The sequence below is a fragment of the Hevea brasiliensis genome, chromosome 4 (assembly GCF_030052815.1).
Source record: "Hevea brasiliensis isolate MT/VB/25A 57/8 chromosome 4, ASM3005281v1, whole genome shotgun sequence".
Taxonomy (NCBI): Eukaryota; Viridiplantae; Streptophyta; class Magnoliopsida; order Malpighiales; family Euphorbiaceae; genus Hevea; species Hevea brasiliensis.
This window is the reverse complement of record NC_079496.1, coordinates 105,470,123-105,488,792: the sequence shown is the minus strand read 5'-3', so window position 1 is coordinate 105,488,792 and position 18,670 is coordinate 105,470,123. Positions and strand designations below refer to the sequence as shown.

Here is an 18,670-nt window from a genome sequence, read left to right as displayed (position 1 = left end):
CAATTTATTTTTAAACGTTATTATTAACGTTATAACTTGACCATTTTCCAGTCTTTTTTTGGTTTACAAATAGATATCATCTTGTCTTTTCATATATCACCAGAATATTTATTTTCTTTTTCCTTGTTCTCACTATCAAACATTTCTTGCTATCATTCTGCCTTATATCTTTCTCTCATTATTGGGTTAAATTCTTGAAGTAGAAGAAATCAAAAGGTGCAATTCTGATTTCTTGAATAGGCATTGTATCCTAGGAATATGATTTCTATTTAACCTTTTATACATAGAAGAAAAATTACTATCCTAAATATAGTTTCCTGAAATGCCTTGCTTAAAAAAAATCCTCTTTTATTTTTTTTTTCTTCATTTCTTTTCATTCCTTTATTTTTTTTTAATTTCTCCAAATTTCTATTACAGCAGTTATATGTTATATAACAATTTATTTTTAAAAGTTATTATTAACGTTATAATTTGACCATTTTTCAGTCTTTTTTTGGTCTACAAATAGATATCATCTTGTCTTTTCATATATCACCAGAATATTTATTTTCTTCTTCCTTGTTCTCGCTATCAAATATTTCTTGCTATCATTCTGCCTTATATCTTTCTTTCATTATTGGATTAAGTTCTTGTAGTAGAAGAAATCAAAAGGTGCAATTCTAATTTCTTGAATAGGCATTGTATCATAGGAATAGGATTTCTATTTAACCTTTTATACCTAGAAGGAAAATTACTATCCTAAAGATAGTTTCCTGAAAATGCCTTGCTTAAAAAAAATCCTCTTTTATTTTTTTTTCTTCATTTCCTTTCATTCCTTTTTTTTTTTTTAATTTCTGCAAATTTCTATGATAGTGGGATCATTGGACATCAGATACAAAATTGTCCGAATATCATAGCAATTACTGCTCCAGAGAATAAAAGGAAACGCCAAGAGTACAAGCCCTGGATGAGGGTAAAAATCTGGGTATCCAAATCTCGCAAAAGTAAATCGAAAATAGTGGCTGGTGCATCTGGGCAAAGTAGATAGGAAATAGGGGCTGGTGCATCTGGGAAAACTTCTTCTACCTCTACTCCTCCTACAGATGTGGTGCATGGAGTTCACTCTTCCCAAACTACAAATATTCCTTGTCATTTTCAAGAAGCTACTCAACCAGTAGCTTTTTTGTCAATCACACATGCCCACCAATCCTTAGAGCCAAAACCATAACCAGCGAACACAATAACCTAGAGGTAACTTCTTTTCCTGTCACATCCTAGCTCTCTTTGCTTCCTTTAAGTACTACAACTCACATTATCACACTAGAAAGAATGAAGATTAGAAGCCGAGTAGTAGTGTTGCAGTATGAAAATTCTAATATCTCAGATGTTCCCTATAAAGATCCAAAGCAGCTAGACAAAATGCCGACTAATAAAGTGCAACCCACCCTCAAACGTAAATTGTATCCTAAGCTCCCCGCTACATCAAAAAAGCCAAAAGATGAACCTTTTTTTTTTTTTCAAGATACCAAGCCTAATAACCCTTGGCCCCATCTATTATCCTTGTCTGGTTTCCCATGGGCCGAGATAGAAGGGAAGCCCACACATTTGCCTAAGAGTAATCCGATTTTAACTCTTAGTAGGATCCAACCTTATAGCCCAGAAACAATACACCATTTTGAAGGCCCATTGTTGCTAAATCTAGACCATGGCGTGTATCCAAAGAATTCAAGCCCAAGTTCTAAGCCTCACAAAAAACCCAACTTGAAAACTTTAGCTCATCGTCATTAACCTGTGAATACTCAGGGAAGGGTAAATGTGGAGAATATGATGGTCAATCAATCATTTTTCCAGGTCAAGGAAGGAAAGGGAAGTAGTAATACTTTTTCTAAGGCTTTGGTGGATACCCTAAAGTCACCACAGCAAAATGAGTCTAGTATGCTAGAATTGTCAGATCGGTTTTTTATGAGAAACCAAAAAAAAGTTCCTAGAGAATTGAAAAGTGAGATTTGGTTTCAAGGGCCTTTCTACATTGAGCTAGTTGTTAGGGCAGGGGGATTAGCACTGTGGTGGAAGGATAGCGTGCATGTTCAGATTTTGAGTTCCTCTTATAGATGGATTGATGTCTTAATTAACTAGGACCAATCCTCGCCAACTAATTTTATATATGGAGAACCGGAAGTGTCAAATCATATTTCTTTTCTTTAGAGATTGAAGACTTTGCAATTTTCTTCAAGACATCCATGGCTTCTGATTAAGGATTTCAATATTTATAGTTCTCCTATGGACAAATGGGGGAAAAGGGGCATTAATCGGCAAGGGGCATTAGCTTATTCTTCTTTTTTGTTTGATGTTAAACTTGAGGAATTAAGTTTTAAAGGCAACCACTTTACATGGTTAAATAATCAAAAAGGAGGCATAAGGGTGATGGAATGTAGAGATAAAGCTATTGCTAATTCTGAGTAGAGTTTTTTATTTCCTTAGAGCATGCTTTTTCATGAGAAAATGGGTGCCTCGAATCATAGGCCACTCTTATTATATCTTCATCCTCTTAAAAGGAAATCACGTCATTCCTTTAATTTTGATCTAAGATGGCTAACCGTATCTAGTTGTGAAGATATTATGAAGGAAGTGTGGAGGATCAATCACAACACAATCTAGTCATTAAACTCCAAGAATGTCGAGATGCTCTGATATCATGGAGTAAAGTTCAATTTAGAAATACAAAGAGACGTATTGAGCTGTTATCCAGACAACTAGATCAAATTCTTTCATCTCCTGTTACTTTGGTTTCCTAGACTGAAGTTGATGGCATTAAAGTCAAATTAAAATGAGGGAACTTTATTGCTTCTAAAAATGTAGGATAAATTAGCTGCAATATAGGAATAAGAATACCAAAATTTTCCACTCTTCTACTATCTTCAGAAGGCAGAGGAATCAGATTTCTAAATTAAGAACTCCCAAAGAGAATGGATTCAGTAGAACTATGTAATTATGTAGAAAGCTTACTCATTCTTTAATCATTTGTTTGATTCTAATAGTATTCATCTTGTGGAGGGGTTTTTCAAGTGGTGCCATTATTAGTGAATGCAGAAATGAATGAGGCTTTATGTTGTAGCGTAACTGAGGCAGAGGTGAAGACTGTAGTGTATAGCATAGGGTCTTGTAAGGCGCCTGGGCCTGATGATTTTCAAGGCCTCTTCTATCACAAATAATGGGAGATCGTGAGACATGATGTTGTGAAGATGGTGGAGGAATTTTTTCATTCTAGCGTTCTGTCTCCATGCATCAATATGACCAATATTGCTTTGATTCTTGAATGCAAAAGCACTTAATCTTTCACAGAGTATCATCCTATAAGTCTCTGTAACTTTACTTATAAAGTTATTTCCAAGATTCTAGCAAGCAGGCTAAAACCATGGTTACATTAGATTGTTTCTCCATTATAGACTGCTTTTGTCCCCAATCGTTGCATCCAGGATAATGTAGTTATTGCTCACGAGACATTTCATAGTTTAATGAACCGAAGAAGGGTTAGAAAGGGAGTAATGGCAAATAAGGTTGACATCCACAAAGCATATGATAGTGTCCAATAGGATTTTTCAGTTGTAGTTATGAAGAAAATGGGTTTCAATGATATTTTGGTAAATAGGATTTTTCAATATATCTCTACGGTACAATACTCAATCCTAGTGAATGTGCAACCTTCTCCAATTTTTTCTCCTTCAAGAGGCATTTGTCAAAGAGACCCAATATCTCCCTATCTATTCCTCTTAGTCTTGAATGTGCTATCTTGTTTGTTGTAAAAAGCTATGGTGTCAAATAAAATTGAGGGATATAAAATTAGTCGCCATTACTCAACACTTATCCATCTCCTTTTAGTGGATGACACAATCCTTTTCAGGTGAGCACTATGGAAGAAGCAATTCAGGTGAAGATGTTTTAGATGTATATAGTACAACATCGAGCCAGAAAATCAACCTTCACAAGTTGGACATTACATTTAGTTCAAATCCAGCAAAATATTTGTAATCTCCTTCAAATTCTGAATTTTGGAGCTTTATTGAGCATTTAAGGCTCCATATAGCTTGTAGAAGATCAAAATCAGGAGCCCTTTCCTTTTTAAAGGATCGTGTACTCCAAAAGATTCAAGGATGGAAAAGTAGATTTTTGTCACAGGCAATAAAAGATTTGCTTATTAAAGCCGTCATTCAAACGATTCCCTCCTATGTTATGTCTGCTTTTAAGTTACCATTGGTATTCTTGGTGATATGGAAAAGCTAGCTACTAGATTTTGGTGGGGAAAATCTTATGACTCCACTGGATGAAATGGGGTAAACTATCTTGAAGTAAGAGTATTGGTGGTCTAGGATTCAAATATTTAAATCTGTTTAATGTGGCTCTTCTAACAAAGCAAGCTTGGAGGTTGATGAACAATCCTAGTTCTTTATGGGCTCACATCCTGAAAGGTGTCTATTTTCCTTATTCAGATTTTTTGAATGGGCAGCTTGGGTCTTATTCTTCTTTGGGGTGGAGAAGCCTTATAGAAAGTCGTGATGCTTTGAATCAAGGTCTAAGATGGTAGGTTACAGGTCCTACTTTTTAAATGCTTGTAATGCTCCCTGGGTCCCTTCTCTTCCAACATTTCAGATCTGCAGTAGTAAACATCCTGAAAGTCCTATTATTTATGTAGCTGATCTGATTAATCCTGCATCTAATATATGGGATCGTTCTGTTCTCTATGATTCATCCTCCCTGAGGGAATGTGAGGAAATTTTGAAAATTCCTTTAAGCTCTTTAGGTAGATAAGCTAGACTTATATGGCATTTCAAAAGAGATGGTATTCCTACTGTTAAATCCATTTACTTCATTTTAAAGAGGGCAATCAGTGTTGATACAGATACATCTCTTCCTTCTTCATCTCAGGACATTCCTACTCAAACTTGGAAGAGATTATGGGCACTTCCGGTTCCCTTGAAAATTAAATCTTTCTTATGGCCTTTTGTGCGACAAGAGTGTGGAAACTATTGAACGTTTATTTTTCCTCTGTGATTATGCTAGGGTAGTCTGGTTTGGTTCTCATTTTGGATATATGCCTCAGGAGTTTGATTTTGTCTTGTTTGTACAATGGTGGCTTTCCTTAATGGATTTATCTAATTTACATGGCCAGAGTATTTTATTGTTGGCTAGTTTCCTTTATTGGCAAATATGGAAGGGTCGTAACGCTGCTATGTTTTAAGCTATTTCCCCTGACCCAATTAAGATTATAGCAAAGGCTCATAATGCTTTTGAAGAAATGAATTCCTTGGCATTTTAACAAAATCATTCTCCGCCCACCAATGTGGAATCTGCCAATACTGCAACCAAATGGACTCCTGCTCCTGGATGTTTGAGTTTGAAGATAAAAGTAGATGCTTCCTTCAATGCAGTTTCATTTAGGGGTGAGCATTCGGTTCGAACCGAACCGAATTAAATTATAAAAATCGAACCGTAAATTTTAGAAACCGAACCGAACCGAAATGGGTAAAAATCGAATCGAACCAAACAGCTTTATTTCAATTTGGTTTGGTTTAAATCAATCGGTTTGATTTTTTATTGTTTTTTTAATTTAGACTTGATTTTCAAGTTGTTTGGTCTAATTTTAACTTTGGTTTGAACCTAATAACCATTAATCAATGAAATTAAACAATTAATATATATATAATTAAATATAATTAATAATTTTTTCATAAAAATAAATCGATTGATTCGGTTCGATTTAGTTTGATTTGACTATATAAAATACTATTAGGTTCTGTTAGGTTTAACCGATTTTTTTCTCTTCAAAACTGAACCGAACCGAAATAACTGAAATTTTTATAATGTAAAACTGAACCGAACCGAACCGATTGAATTTTAAAACCGAACCGATTGAACCGAATTGACTCTGTTCGATTCGATTTTTCGATTTGAACCGAATTCTGCTTAGCCCTAGTTTCTTCCTTAGCAGGTTTTGGAATTAATGCTAGAAATGAATTTGGTATTGGATTATTTATTTATATCTGGACGTGGATTAGCAATAAGCAATTATTAGGCTCATTGATATATTAAATAATAATATCAAATAGTAAGTTTAGTAATTGGCAATATCTAAATGAATTTGGTCATGTGATTGGGCAAGCCTGTAATGAGTCAAGCTGTCCACAAGCCTACTAAGGAAGAGGCCTAAACTCTCAGTCCTATATATATATATTCTGATAACCTCATTTAATATCAGATAGAATTCAGATAAATTTTGAATGATGTGGATATTGAGAGTTGTGAATCTACCTCTTCACTTCCTTTTCTCTGTTCTTGATTATTCATAGAAAATCATGGATACAAGCATATTTTAAGTATATATATTCTCTAATCATGTAATTTATAATGATTTAATTTATATGTATAACATTTGGTATCAGAGCCAAGTTAGGTATTACATTTTTTTTTGTTAATTTTGTTGTTGTATGTTTGAATATTAGTCTGGGCAAACAAATATGAAATTTGATTTAATGGTGTAGCCAATGTGAAACCTGCATACTGTCACATGTAATTAATTTAACAAAAGTTATGAGTATAAAATATTTACAATTCTATTTGGTTATATGTTTATTAATTATGGTAATATTATGTGTTCATTAATAGTTGTTAGTTTCGTTGGACTAATTATCTTCAGGCATATTGAGAACATATTCATGAGTAGTAACATTATAACTATGTTCATAATATAGTGTCTATGGAAATTCTGATTATGGTAAACACTTTTATGATTATGAGCTCACCTATCGTGGGACTAGTCATAAAATTATTTTATTAATTTGTTTAAAAATTTATTCCATGGATTTCAAAAGTTATTTGGATTATATTAATAGTGGATATACCCATCGGTATAACATTATTAATATAATAAGTTATTATTGGTTGTAATTTTATTTGTTGATTATCTTTAATATTTTTTAATACCCTATCAATATAAAAGTGTTAAAGATGTTGGTTTATATATATTATTTCAATGAATTTTCTTGATTTTATTGTAATCCGGGACCCTTAAGCGGGATTAAAATAAATAATAGTTTTGTATATAATTACTTTCTTAGCCGGATCTAAAAGGAAACTTTAGTTTTGTGATTATGTTATATACATAATTCATGTTTCCTCTATTGTTTTATTCCAGCTACTGTTTTTATGCAATTATCTACCGTGAAAACTCTGAATGGCTATAGTTTTGATGATTGGAAAGAGTTTCTGAGCATTTATCTAGCAATAGCCCAACTGGATTTAGCTTTAAGGGTTGATGCACCTGCTGAACTTACTAATGAATCTACTGTTGCTAAAAAGGCTTATAATGAGAAGTGGCAAAATTCTAATAGAGTTTACTTAATGGTGATGAAGTATACTATAGATATGTCCATAAGGCAGGATATTCCTGATAAAGAGACTGCTAAGAAATTTTTATAGGCTGTTGCTGAAAAGTTTAAAAAGTTTGACAAGGCTCAAAAGTGTCATTATCTTTCTTTGCTTGAGCACACCCAATATAATAGTGTCAGTAGTATATGGGAACACATCATGACACTTATAAGTTATTTCAACAAGCTTAAGTCTCTTGATCTTGATTTGGGAGAGAGTTTTCTGATTTGGCGCATTCTTAAATCTCTTCCACCCCAATTCAAAATTCTCAAGACTTCTTACAACTCTCAACAAGGGGAGTGGATAATTGATCAGGTGATAGCCATTGTGTGCCAATAAGAGGAATCTATAAGGAAAGGGAATGCTCCTTCTGTTAATTATGTTTTTTAAGGGTCTAGTAGCAAGACTAATGAGAAATTTCAGAAGGAGAAGAAGCCTAAAGCTAAATTTGAGAATAAGAATGGTGCTAAGCATGATCATAATTTAACAGTTAAGAAGAAGCCCTACAAAGGCAAGTGCAACTATTGCAAGAAGTCTGGCCATAAGTTGGAGGACTGTTTTAAGCTTAAGAAGAAGCATAAGAAGGAAGGTAATAGTCTAGAACTTGCCCCTCTAGCTCTAGTATGTTTTAAATCAAATGTTGCTGATGTTCCTTCAAATTCTTGGTGGTTGGATTATGGTGCTACCATTCATGTTTCAAATTCCTTGCAAGGGTTCAAAAACGTGAGGAAGCTATGTGAAAAGGAGAAGACTGTCTTAGGAGTAAATGGAGTTGTAGTAGTAGAACTCATAGGGACTGTTTCTTTGAATTTATCTTCTAGATGTGTTGGAATTAAATGATACTATTTATATTCCTTCTTCAAGGAGAAATTTTAAATTTCCAATTCCATTTTAGATAAGTGAGGTTATGTGTTTCTTCAGGGCAATAGAAAAATTGTTATTTATTTTAAATCTGATATTATTAGTTCCGTTGTTTTATGCAATGGTTTATATATATTGGATTTCAATTATGTTCCTTTTTAATCTGTTGATGTTCCTATCAATGTTGTTATTGGGCACAAACGTCAAAAAGTTAATGAGAAATCTTCAATGTTATGGCTTAGATGTTTGGGTCACATTTATAGGGAAAGATTGAAAAGGATGGTTAAATAAGGTGTCTTGCATAGTCTGGATTTCTCTAATTTTAATACATGTGTTGATTGCATTAAGGGAAAATTTCCCACTAGAGCTAGAAATAAAGGGGCAATTAGGAGGGAAGGTGTGTTGAATTTGATTCATACAGATATCTGTGGACCCATTTCTCTTATTGCTATGGGAGGTTTTAAATACTACATCACTTTTATTGATAACTATTATAGATATGGTTGGATTGATCTTCTTTATGAGAAGTCTAGTTCCTTAGATGCCTTTAAAGCATTTAAAGCTGCAGTTGAACTGAAAACTGGGAAGAAGATTAAATGTGTAAGGTCAGATAGGGTAAGTGAGTATGGCAGGTATACTAAGACTGGTAGAAATCCTGGTCCTTTTGCTTTGTATTCATAAGAATGTGGGATTAAGGCACAATACACCATGCTTGGGACCCCACAACAAAATGGGGCTGCAAAGAGGCAAAATCGTACTTTGATGGACATGGTTAGATATATTCTTGGTCATTCTTCTTTACTAGAATTTTTGTGGGGTGATGCCGTGAAAACTGTTGTGTACATTCTCAATCAGGTTCCTAATAAATCAGTGCCTAAGACTCCCTATGAGTTAATATTTGGTAAGAAGCCCAGTTTGAAACATTTTCATGTATGGAGTTGTAAAGTAGAAGTGAGGCCATATAATCCTCAGATTAGAAAGCTAGATGCTAAATTTGTTAGTAGTTTCTTTATTGGCTATTGTACAAGTTCTAGAGGTAGTAGATTTTACTGCCTAACTCATTCTACTAGAGTGATTGAATCAGATCGTGCTGTTTATTTTGAGGATGAGATGGATAATGGGAGTCAAGTACCTCGTGTTGTTGATCTTAGAGATGAGACTATTGTCTTTCCTGTGCCTTTGTGATAAACCCATTTTATATAGATATTTTAAAATAGTTTTGCATCCATTTTGCCTTTTTAGTTTAGTAATTTTATGCTCTTAATGCTTATTTTAGTTAATTTATTAATTTTAGTTTCATTATATTTTATTTTTGGAATTTTAATGTTTTTGATAGGTTTTAATAAGGTTTAAAGGCAAAAAGGTCAATATAGAAGAAATTCAAAGTGATTTGGAAGCTTAAAATAGTGTGAAAAATAAAGAAAATTTGCTTAAAAGAGAAGACCAGCAGAGACTTTCAAGGGCCTCAACATGCCCCGTATTGAGGGTCATGTGAAGATAAGAGTTAGCCAGCAGGAATCCACATGAGGCATGTAAATTTACACCAGGTCGTGTAAACAGAGATTTCGGAACAAAACACGCCGAAAGTTTCATGGACTTTAACATGCCCGTGTGGCGGGTCGTGTACACAAAGATTTCGGAACAAAACACGCCGAAAGTTTCAGGGACTCCCACATGCTCCGTGTGGCAGGTCGTGCAGAATCTAAAGGCTCCTCCTCTGAATCAACATGAGGCATGTTGAAAATAACTTAAATCAACATGAGGCATGTGGGATGGTGCTGGCAGATTTGCTGACATAGAAAAATTTTCTCTTTTCACACCTTTTACACCTTTTGTCTTTATCCCTTTAGAGACCATTTTTAGGAAAAAACTTGAGGGGATACATAAGCATCATATTCTCATTTTTACCATAAGAAAAAAGAGAGAGAAAAATCAAAAGAGAAAAGGAAAGAGGCAATCACGCCATTTTTGGAGGAAGAACACCTGCAGAGTGACGTTTTCCAGACTCTATTTTTAAAGATTTAGATTCTCTTCTTCTGGGTTCTTTTATTTTTAGTTTTATTTTCATGTTTTCTTGCTCTATTTTATATTTTCTACTTGTAAATACAAGCATGAGTGAGTAGATACTTAAGATTTCAGAGTTGGGTGTAATGATTTAAGTTTTATTTGTAGATTTGGACTGGTTTTAACAAGATTTTAGTATATATCTTGTATACTTATTTACATACCCATTATTGGTACCCTTTGGATTTTGTTCTTAATCTTAGATTGAAGGACCGAGAGGTAAAAATCTATGATAGATAATCAAGACAATGAATTTAATCACCTAGTGTTAGAAATAAACTAGTGGGTTAAGAGGAATTTCAAGTTGATTAAAATGCTTAAATGGTTTTGAGTAATTAAACATCGCATGAGAATGGGGCTTAGTTTCCTTTAAAACACTCTTTAGTTTGCTTGAAAGAGAAATTAAAGGAAATCATAATCAACTTCCTTCAAACTTGTATTTCCATTAATTTTGATTTTGCCTATCCAAATCCCAATAAAATTTACTTTATGAACCTCAACTCTGTAATCAATTTTTACTATTAACTAATTAAATCCTTTTGTTACTTGCTGAAATTTTAGTAAATTAGTATAGTGCTTAGAATTTTAATTGCTTCATTTATTATAATTTCCTTATTTTTCCCAATTTAATTTGCTGCATCTCTTACTCTATTTTGGCACAAATTATCGATAGCCCAAATAATCATAACTATTATAGTTTGGTACTCAAACAATAAATCTCTGTGGAACGATATCTTTTCTTTACTACTTGAACGACCTGTATACTTGCGGAGTATGCAACCACTTGGCTGCCTTCCTCAGTAGATTTTAATCCTCCTGAGAGCAATGATGAAGTTCAGAATCTTGTTGATGTCAATTTAGAACCACCTGTTATAGATGTTGAGGGGTCTGATATAATTGATGAAGTTGTACCATTGAGGAGATCGCAGAGGACTCATAGACCTGCAATATTAAATGATTATATGGTCTATTTACAGGAACAAGTTTGATGGTACTGATATTTCTGATCCTATTTCTTATCAGGAGGCTATATGTGGTCCTAATTCTTCATAATGAATAAGAGCCATGCAGGATGAACTATCTTCTATGTATCACAATCAAATTTGAGATCTTATTGAATTACCAGATGGTTGTAAAGCTAGTAAATGGGTATTTAAGACCAAACGTGGAGTCAAAGGTAAAATAGAAAGGTATAAGGCCAAACTAGTAGCAAAAGGTTATAATTAGAGGGAAGGTATAAATTATATAGAAACATTTTCCCCAGTGCCCACTAAAGATGCCTTTCATGTGGTTATGGCTTTAGTTGCTCATTATGACTTAGAACTCCACTAGATGGATGTTAAAACAGCTTTCTTAAATGGAGACTTGTATGAATATGTGTATATGGTTCAACCTAATGGTTTCATAGAAGCTGGTAATGAACACTTAGAGTGCAAGTTGAAAAGATCCATTTACGAGATGAAACAGGCTTCTAGACAATGGTATCTGAAGTTTGATCAAGTTCTGACCTCTCTTGATTTTGAGGAGAATGCTTCAGATCAATGCATCTTTCAGAAGGTAAGTGGAAGCCATTTTATTATTCTAGTGTTATATGTTGATGACATTCTTCTTGGCAGTAATAGCATTAATCTCTTGAGCGAGACAAAATACATGCTTTCTAATCATTTTTGACATGAAAGATATTGGTGAGGCCACATATGTTCTTGGTATTCAGATTTACTGTGACAGGTCTCGAAACATATTGGGTTTGTCTCAAGGAACTTAAATTGATTGAGTTCTTAAGAGATTTAAAATGTACACTTCCTCATCTTCTATTGCACCTACTCTGTCAGGTGAGAAACTCTCTAAAGCTCAGTGTCCTCAAGATGACAAGGAAAGGACTAAAATGGAAAAGATTCCTTATAGTTGTGCTGTTGGGAGCTTAATGTATGCTCAAGTATTTACTCGTCCTAATATAACATTTGCTATTAGTGTCCTTGGTAGATACTTGGGTAATCTTGGATGGAGTCACTGGAAGACTGCAAAGAAAGTTATGAGATATTTGCACGATACTAAGAATTATATGTTGACTTACAAAAGATCTGGCAATCTGGAATTCATTGAGTACTCTGATTCTGACTTTGTAGGCTGTGTAGATGATAGAAAATCTTCTTCTAGTTATATCTTTATAATGTCTGGAGGAGCTGTTTCTTGGAAGAGTGCTGAACAGACACTTACTGCTACCTCTACTATAAAAACAGAGTATGTTGCTTGTTATAAGGCCACTTGTCAAGCTATTTGGTTAAAGAAATTGATTTTCGGTATGCTTATTGTTGAGAGCATCTTAAGACCCTTGACCATTTATTGCGACAATGCTCTTGTCGTTTGTTTCTCTCAAAATCATAGGAATTCTAGTCGAACTAAACATTTTGATGACAAATTCCTATTTGTTCGAGAGAAGATTCGTGAATCACATACTCGGAATAAACATATTACTATGGATCGAATAATTACGGATCTGTTAACCAAAGCTTTGCTCATTAGTGTTTTTCAGAAGCATATTGCGCATATGGGTGTAGTAAAAACTTTTGATGATGCTTTGGTTTAGTGAGAGTCTGTTTTATGTTACATTTTGGTTAGCATTTGTATGGAATGCTTAGACCATTATTTTCGGAAATATCTTGTCACATATTCTATTTAAATTCAGTTTTTTTTTTTAGATTTTATTGGCACATATATATAATATTGTTTTTCCTATCAGATTCAATCTTATTTTGTTTGCTATTTTATTAACTGGATTTTATAGGTTAAATTATCTACTTGTTATTGGATATTGTTTTGTATTTTATTAATATGTTCTTTTAGTTTAATATATTAACTACTGCTATCCAAGTATGAATTGGATTATTTATTTGTATCTGGATGTGGATTAGCAATAATCAATTGTTAGACTCATTAACAGATGAAATAATGATATCAAATAAAATAATAAGTTTAGTAATTAGCAATATCTAAATGGATTGGGTCATGTGATTGGGCATATATATATATATATATATATATTCTGATAACCCTATTTAATATCAGATAGAATTTAAATGCTGTTGATATTGGGAGTTGTGAACCTACTATTTTGCTTCTTTTTCTCTGTTCTTGATTGTTCATAGAAAATCATGAATACAAGCATATTTTCAGGTACACATATTCTCTAATCATATAATCTATAACGACTTAATTTATATGTATAACATTTGGTATACTGATACATGGGCTCGTAGCTAGATTCAATTGTTGGTCATCTTTAGCAGCTAAAGTGATTGCTCTTCGAGAAGTAGTTCATTTTGCAGTCAGTGGCTTTTCTTCTGTCAGTATTGAATCTAATCAAGCTTGTTCTTTCTCCTCTAGTTCTCATCCCTTGGGAATTAGAGGCTATTATTCGTTGTATTCGTGCTACGTTAACTGCTTATCCTTCTTTATCTGTTGTGAATGTTGCTAGATCAGCAAATTGTTGTACTGATTGGGTTGCTGAATTTGTGAGATCATATTATCTTCATCCAAGGTGGGTGTCTATGCACTCCCCCGAATTAGTTGACTTTATTATGAAGGATAGGTTATATATGTTTCTTGCTGTTCATGAATAATACTTTTTCATTTGCTGATTAAAAAAAAAAAAACTAAAAAGTAGAAAAACCATGCATGTGCGTCTCACTATTATTAATAGTTATAATACAATTATTGTACTATTAAGATTATATTTTAAGAAAAATTTTTACTTAAACTCAATTTATTATAAACCTAAAATATAAACATATGAAGTCTATACATTTAATAGGAGAATTACACTATAAATTTTATATTTTAAATTCATAATAAATTAAATTTATACAAGAAAAATTAGTATTTTAAAATTTGTCTAGATGAAGAGTTGTTGGTATGGCTTTGAATGCAAAAGGTACAGAGATATTATGGGAAAAAATCATTGTGCATAATAATAATAATAATAATAATAATAATATACAAAACTTTTAAATGATAAAAAATGATAAAAATATTATATTCTATTAAATTTTGTAAAATTCATAGTGACATTAATATAAAAAAAAAAAGTTAATGGCTACGATAAATTTGAATACATATATATATTCAATAATATTATAAAAAAATAATATATATTTTTAACTGAAATATTATTTTAGTTTGCAAAATAATAAATTTGGATTTTTGGTATTGAAATCATTTATTATGTGTTAAAAAGGATAAGTGAATCTGGATTGTCTCACCCATCTATTTCTTCAATAATTAAAAAAAAAAAAGGTGTTTTTTTTTCCTTTGCAATGCCAAGTTGCAACACCATAGGTGTAGGCATGCATAATTCTCTGCAGGCCAGGAGGTCTTTACGGGTTTTTTTTTTTTTTCTTTCTTTTTTCTTATTACTTGCCATCGGTGTGGAAGTCAACACTAAAATTATAAGCTTTTCCATTAAATTATTCTTCAAAATCAAATTCACCCTAATTTAAAAATTATTTATCATGCAGCAGGCTTAGAGCAATTTTTTTTTTATCACTTTGATTTGGCAAAAAGCCCTGTTGTTGGGGTTAGTGTTCTCTCCCATAGATCACGGCATGGCACATGATTAGAAGTCATTTTTTCCTTTTCTTTTTTTTTTTTTCTTGAGTAACATGACTAGAAGATGTTGAATTATTCTAGATTGTGCTTCATGGTTAAGTTTTTCCATTTTTCTAAATTTTTTAGATGTGATCAACTTATGAACTGCCTTAGAACTGGACGTTGGAGCAGTCTGTCAGTAAACTAGATGAAGCCATTTTATTTCAAATGCTTTTGGTTGATGTAGCCCTTTTAATCCAGAATGAAAAGAAGACCAGGATTATTATATTTTGGTGGATGGAAAAATTAAAAAAAAAAAATCTTGTAAAGATATTATTGAGTTCTTTATGTTTGCATTAGTTCTAGTTTCTTGTTTTCTATTAAACTGTCATCTTAATGTTTTTATGTAGACTGTGGCTCCTATTTTTCATCTGGTTGTTCCACGGTTCTAATTTGAAGGAGCAAAGCTCGTTAATTCTAGTTTCCGGGGATCCTGCAGCTGCAGCACTTCTGGCCTACTACTCTGATCCATTGGTACAAAGAGGCAGCCTCCAAGTTCTAAGACAAAGCTCTATGATGGCTAGTTGCATTATCTTCTCTTTGAGCCTGAAAGGGAAGAGATTGCGCAGGACCTTATCAGCTGGATGGACTAAGATATTAGGGTGCCTGCCAATTCTGAAAATATTTAGTCACTGGTAGATTATCTTGTACAATAGAGAATGGGTTACATCATTTATTCAGATTTGTGCATTTGCAGGCATGGAACTTGTAATTATTAAATAAGCTTACAAATACTTGTTCATTTAGCATGCCTCAGGCTGCACAACGTCAAATACATTATTAATAGCGAAATCACAATGCAAGATTAGCCAAATTTCAGGCAGCGACAGCAAGTACTTGTTCCATTTTGTTGCCCATAAACTGGAGAGTAGAGTTCATATAGGAATCGAAATCCTGCAAACTCCACCCTTCAATCGGATCAGCAACAAATGACCACTCGATCTTACACCCATGTTGATTACCTGCTCCATCTCCATTCACTGGCAAAACTTTGAATGTGGCCGTATACCAATTGAATCCCACGTTATTTTCAATGATCTCGTAGCTTAGACACCGTTCAACAGGATTTATCATGATGAGCTTCTCTTTAGCCCAGTTGACGATGTTCCCACCGGTGCCGTCGGAGGATGGTTGTGGCTTGGAAGCGCAGTATCTGATGAGGCCAGGCTTGCCTAGCTCACCCTGGACTTGGTAAGAAGTTTCAACATTCGGAAACCACTGATGTATATTGCAAAAGTCCTCCAAGAAAGGCCATACTTGGTCTGCTGTCGCGCCTTTCAGCTCCACCGAGGCCTTCCCTTCCCATTTAGGCTCTGTCTCCTCTGCCATGTCTGTGCGTGTGTGTGTGTGTGTGTGTGAGAGAGAGAGAGAGAGAGAGAGAGAAGTGAGAGAGAATAGGCCTTCACCCTCCAGAGATACAAGAAATTGAGAAAAATACACGGCCTAGCAAAATCTAATACTCATGGTACTTAATTAAAGCTCATTTGATAAACAGCCTAGTAATATTAATATTGATGCTTATAATGAGAATCACTAGTTACCTTTGTCAATAAACAACACTCGGATCTTTTGTCAATAAATAAGATTTTACCTTTTATAAATTTGCTTAAGATAGAAATACAGGAATCGTCCCTAAAATTATAAGATTTTGAGATGAAATTTTAAATTTATTAAAAAAAAATTATTTATAAAGGTGTTTCCGGCGAGGGATAAGGAATAGCAAAGATTTTTATTTTTTTAGTGTTGACAGTGATGGTGGTGTGCTCTACAGCTGTTATCAAATACAATAATGTGGATTAATACAACAAAAGTTCTCATAGTTTGCGTCATGTTCTCTGGAAAGGAAATGGGAATCTTACATGTCAGAGTTAACATAAGTTTTAACCACTAAAAGGAATAATTGTTAACATAATTACTCATAGTTAATATTTTACTGTTTAAGAGAGTATAAATGTTAATTATGTTAAAAATTAATTTTATATTTTTAAATATTTAAATAATATTAATAAAAATTAAAAATTATAAAATAATTACTCTTATTAACTTCATAACAAACACTTCCAAATTTTTTTATTCAAAATCTCTCACTTTTGTCATTAGTCCAAACTCTAAAGACAGGTCAAAGGAGAAATAGCATTTTTACCCTCACACCTAAAACTATTTAAATCATTTAAAAAGCAATTCCCAAAACACAAAGAGAAGAATATTGAACTTCTAATTTTTTTTTTTTTTATAAGCGATTGAACTTCTAATTATGGAGTTCCTGAAAGATTTATGGGAGGGTCAGAGGTGTAAGTGGAGAGCATTGTTTCCAATTCCACCCAAATCAATTGCAACAACGAGTCTTAGTAGCAGTATAAAGTTGGTAGAATCGTATTAAGTATGTTTTGCACTGAGAGGTATTTCAACTATTTCTTTCTTTCTGAAACTTGGATGGTGTATTGATTGTGCTGCATTTGATGCTGATGTCAAATAGACATACTAACTAAGTTTTTAGTGATGATATCTAATTGATTAACATCCAAGATTAATCGTAAGACTCATAGGTCAAACTTTAACTATTGCACATAAACTAACTTGTTTTATCAGACTGTGATTGTGGTATTAAAAGACTATGTCACGTTCTTCAGTTGTTGAAATGGCTTGTTATGCCGTCTTCCTAAACTAGATATGTTCTTGCTGTTCAATCCTTCTACTAGAAATACCAAAAATGTTTGTGATGATTATTGATTACAGGTTTGTGAACTCAGAACTTTTGTTTTTGTCTACTCACTAAAATCAAATGCTTGGAAGAGGGTCCAGCTAGACCTTCCTTAAAATAGTCATGCCAGTGCTCGGTTCTCCAGTCCAGTGAAATCATTGAATGGAACCATTCACAGGGTTGGGACTGAGAATTGGTATAAAGGAATGAGAATGGCATGAGAAAGAAAGAGAAAGTGAAAAAGGTTGCTCCAGATAGGGACTGAGTTGGGCAAACAAGGGAGATAGAAAGAGTGTGTTTTGGGGATTTTGATTAGGGTTAGAGATTTATTCCCAAATTAAGGACTTCGTAATAAATGGAATCAAAAGTTAAGGGTGTAATAATGAATTTATTAAAATAGAGAGACTAACCAATGAGAATGCCTAGGGACCTAAGAGATATTCACCATTTAAATTTTTAGGCTAAATAAGAAGAAATATTTATTTTTATGGCTAAGTAAACCCGTTGATGTCTATTACTCTTAACTGTCACACAAGCATGCATCCACAAAGGGGAAGTAAGGGTATTTTATTGCAATATTTATGAGATTAAGGTAAAATTCATAAATCAATTGCTGATATTTGAGAACTAACAATTTAAAGCTTGTTTGATACTGAGGTTAAAACTGTACTTTAAAAAAATACAATTTTAGATATAATTGAAAATTTGTTGTTGTTTAAGTTCTTGTTACTAAAACATGCTAAATTTAAATTAAAAATTAAATTTTAAGGATTTTTAATAAAAGTTTTGAGATAATACGTTTCTCAACGACTCAAACAATAATATCGAACAGAACTTTAATAATTTTATTAATTAATTGATCATTTCATATAAAGTCAAATTCAATTAAGTTTAATGAAAAACAAAAAGTCAAAGTTAAAATTTTAGATTCCCAATTTGCCCTTTAAATCTCTCTTCTCCATTATTTGTTTCTCTCATGTGTTATCACCCTCCACCTCA

At 33.0% G+C, this 18,670-nt stretch overlaps 1 protein-coding gene across 1 annotated transcript; it reads right to left on the bottom strand.

Annotated features, from left to right (window-relative positions):
- Positions 1-15,583: 15,583 nt before the first annotated feature.
- On the bottom strand, positions 15,584-16,533 carry LOC110647766 (lachrymatory-factor synthase-like). Its single transcript, XM_021801739.2, has one exon. It carries the CDS (start codon positions 16,297-16,299, stop codon positions 15,787-15,789), a length of 513 nt encoding a protein of 170 aa, XP_021657431.1. The 5' UTR covers positions 16,300-16,533; the 3' UTR covers positions 15,584-15,786.
- Between the last annotated feature and the right edge of the window lie 2,137 nt (positions 16,534-18,670).

Bases quoted from the DNA above. Each gene is read 5' to 3' on its own strand.
- LOC110647766 (XM_021801739.2), bottom strand. From the start codon at position 16,299: ATGGCAGAGGAGACAGAGCCTAAATGGGAAGGGAAGGCCTCGGTGGAG.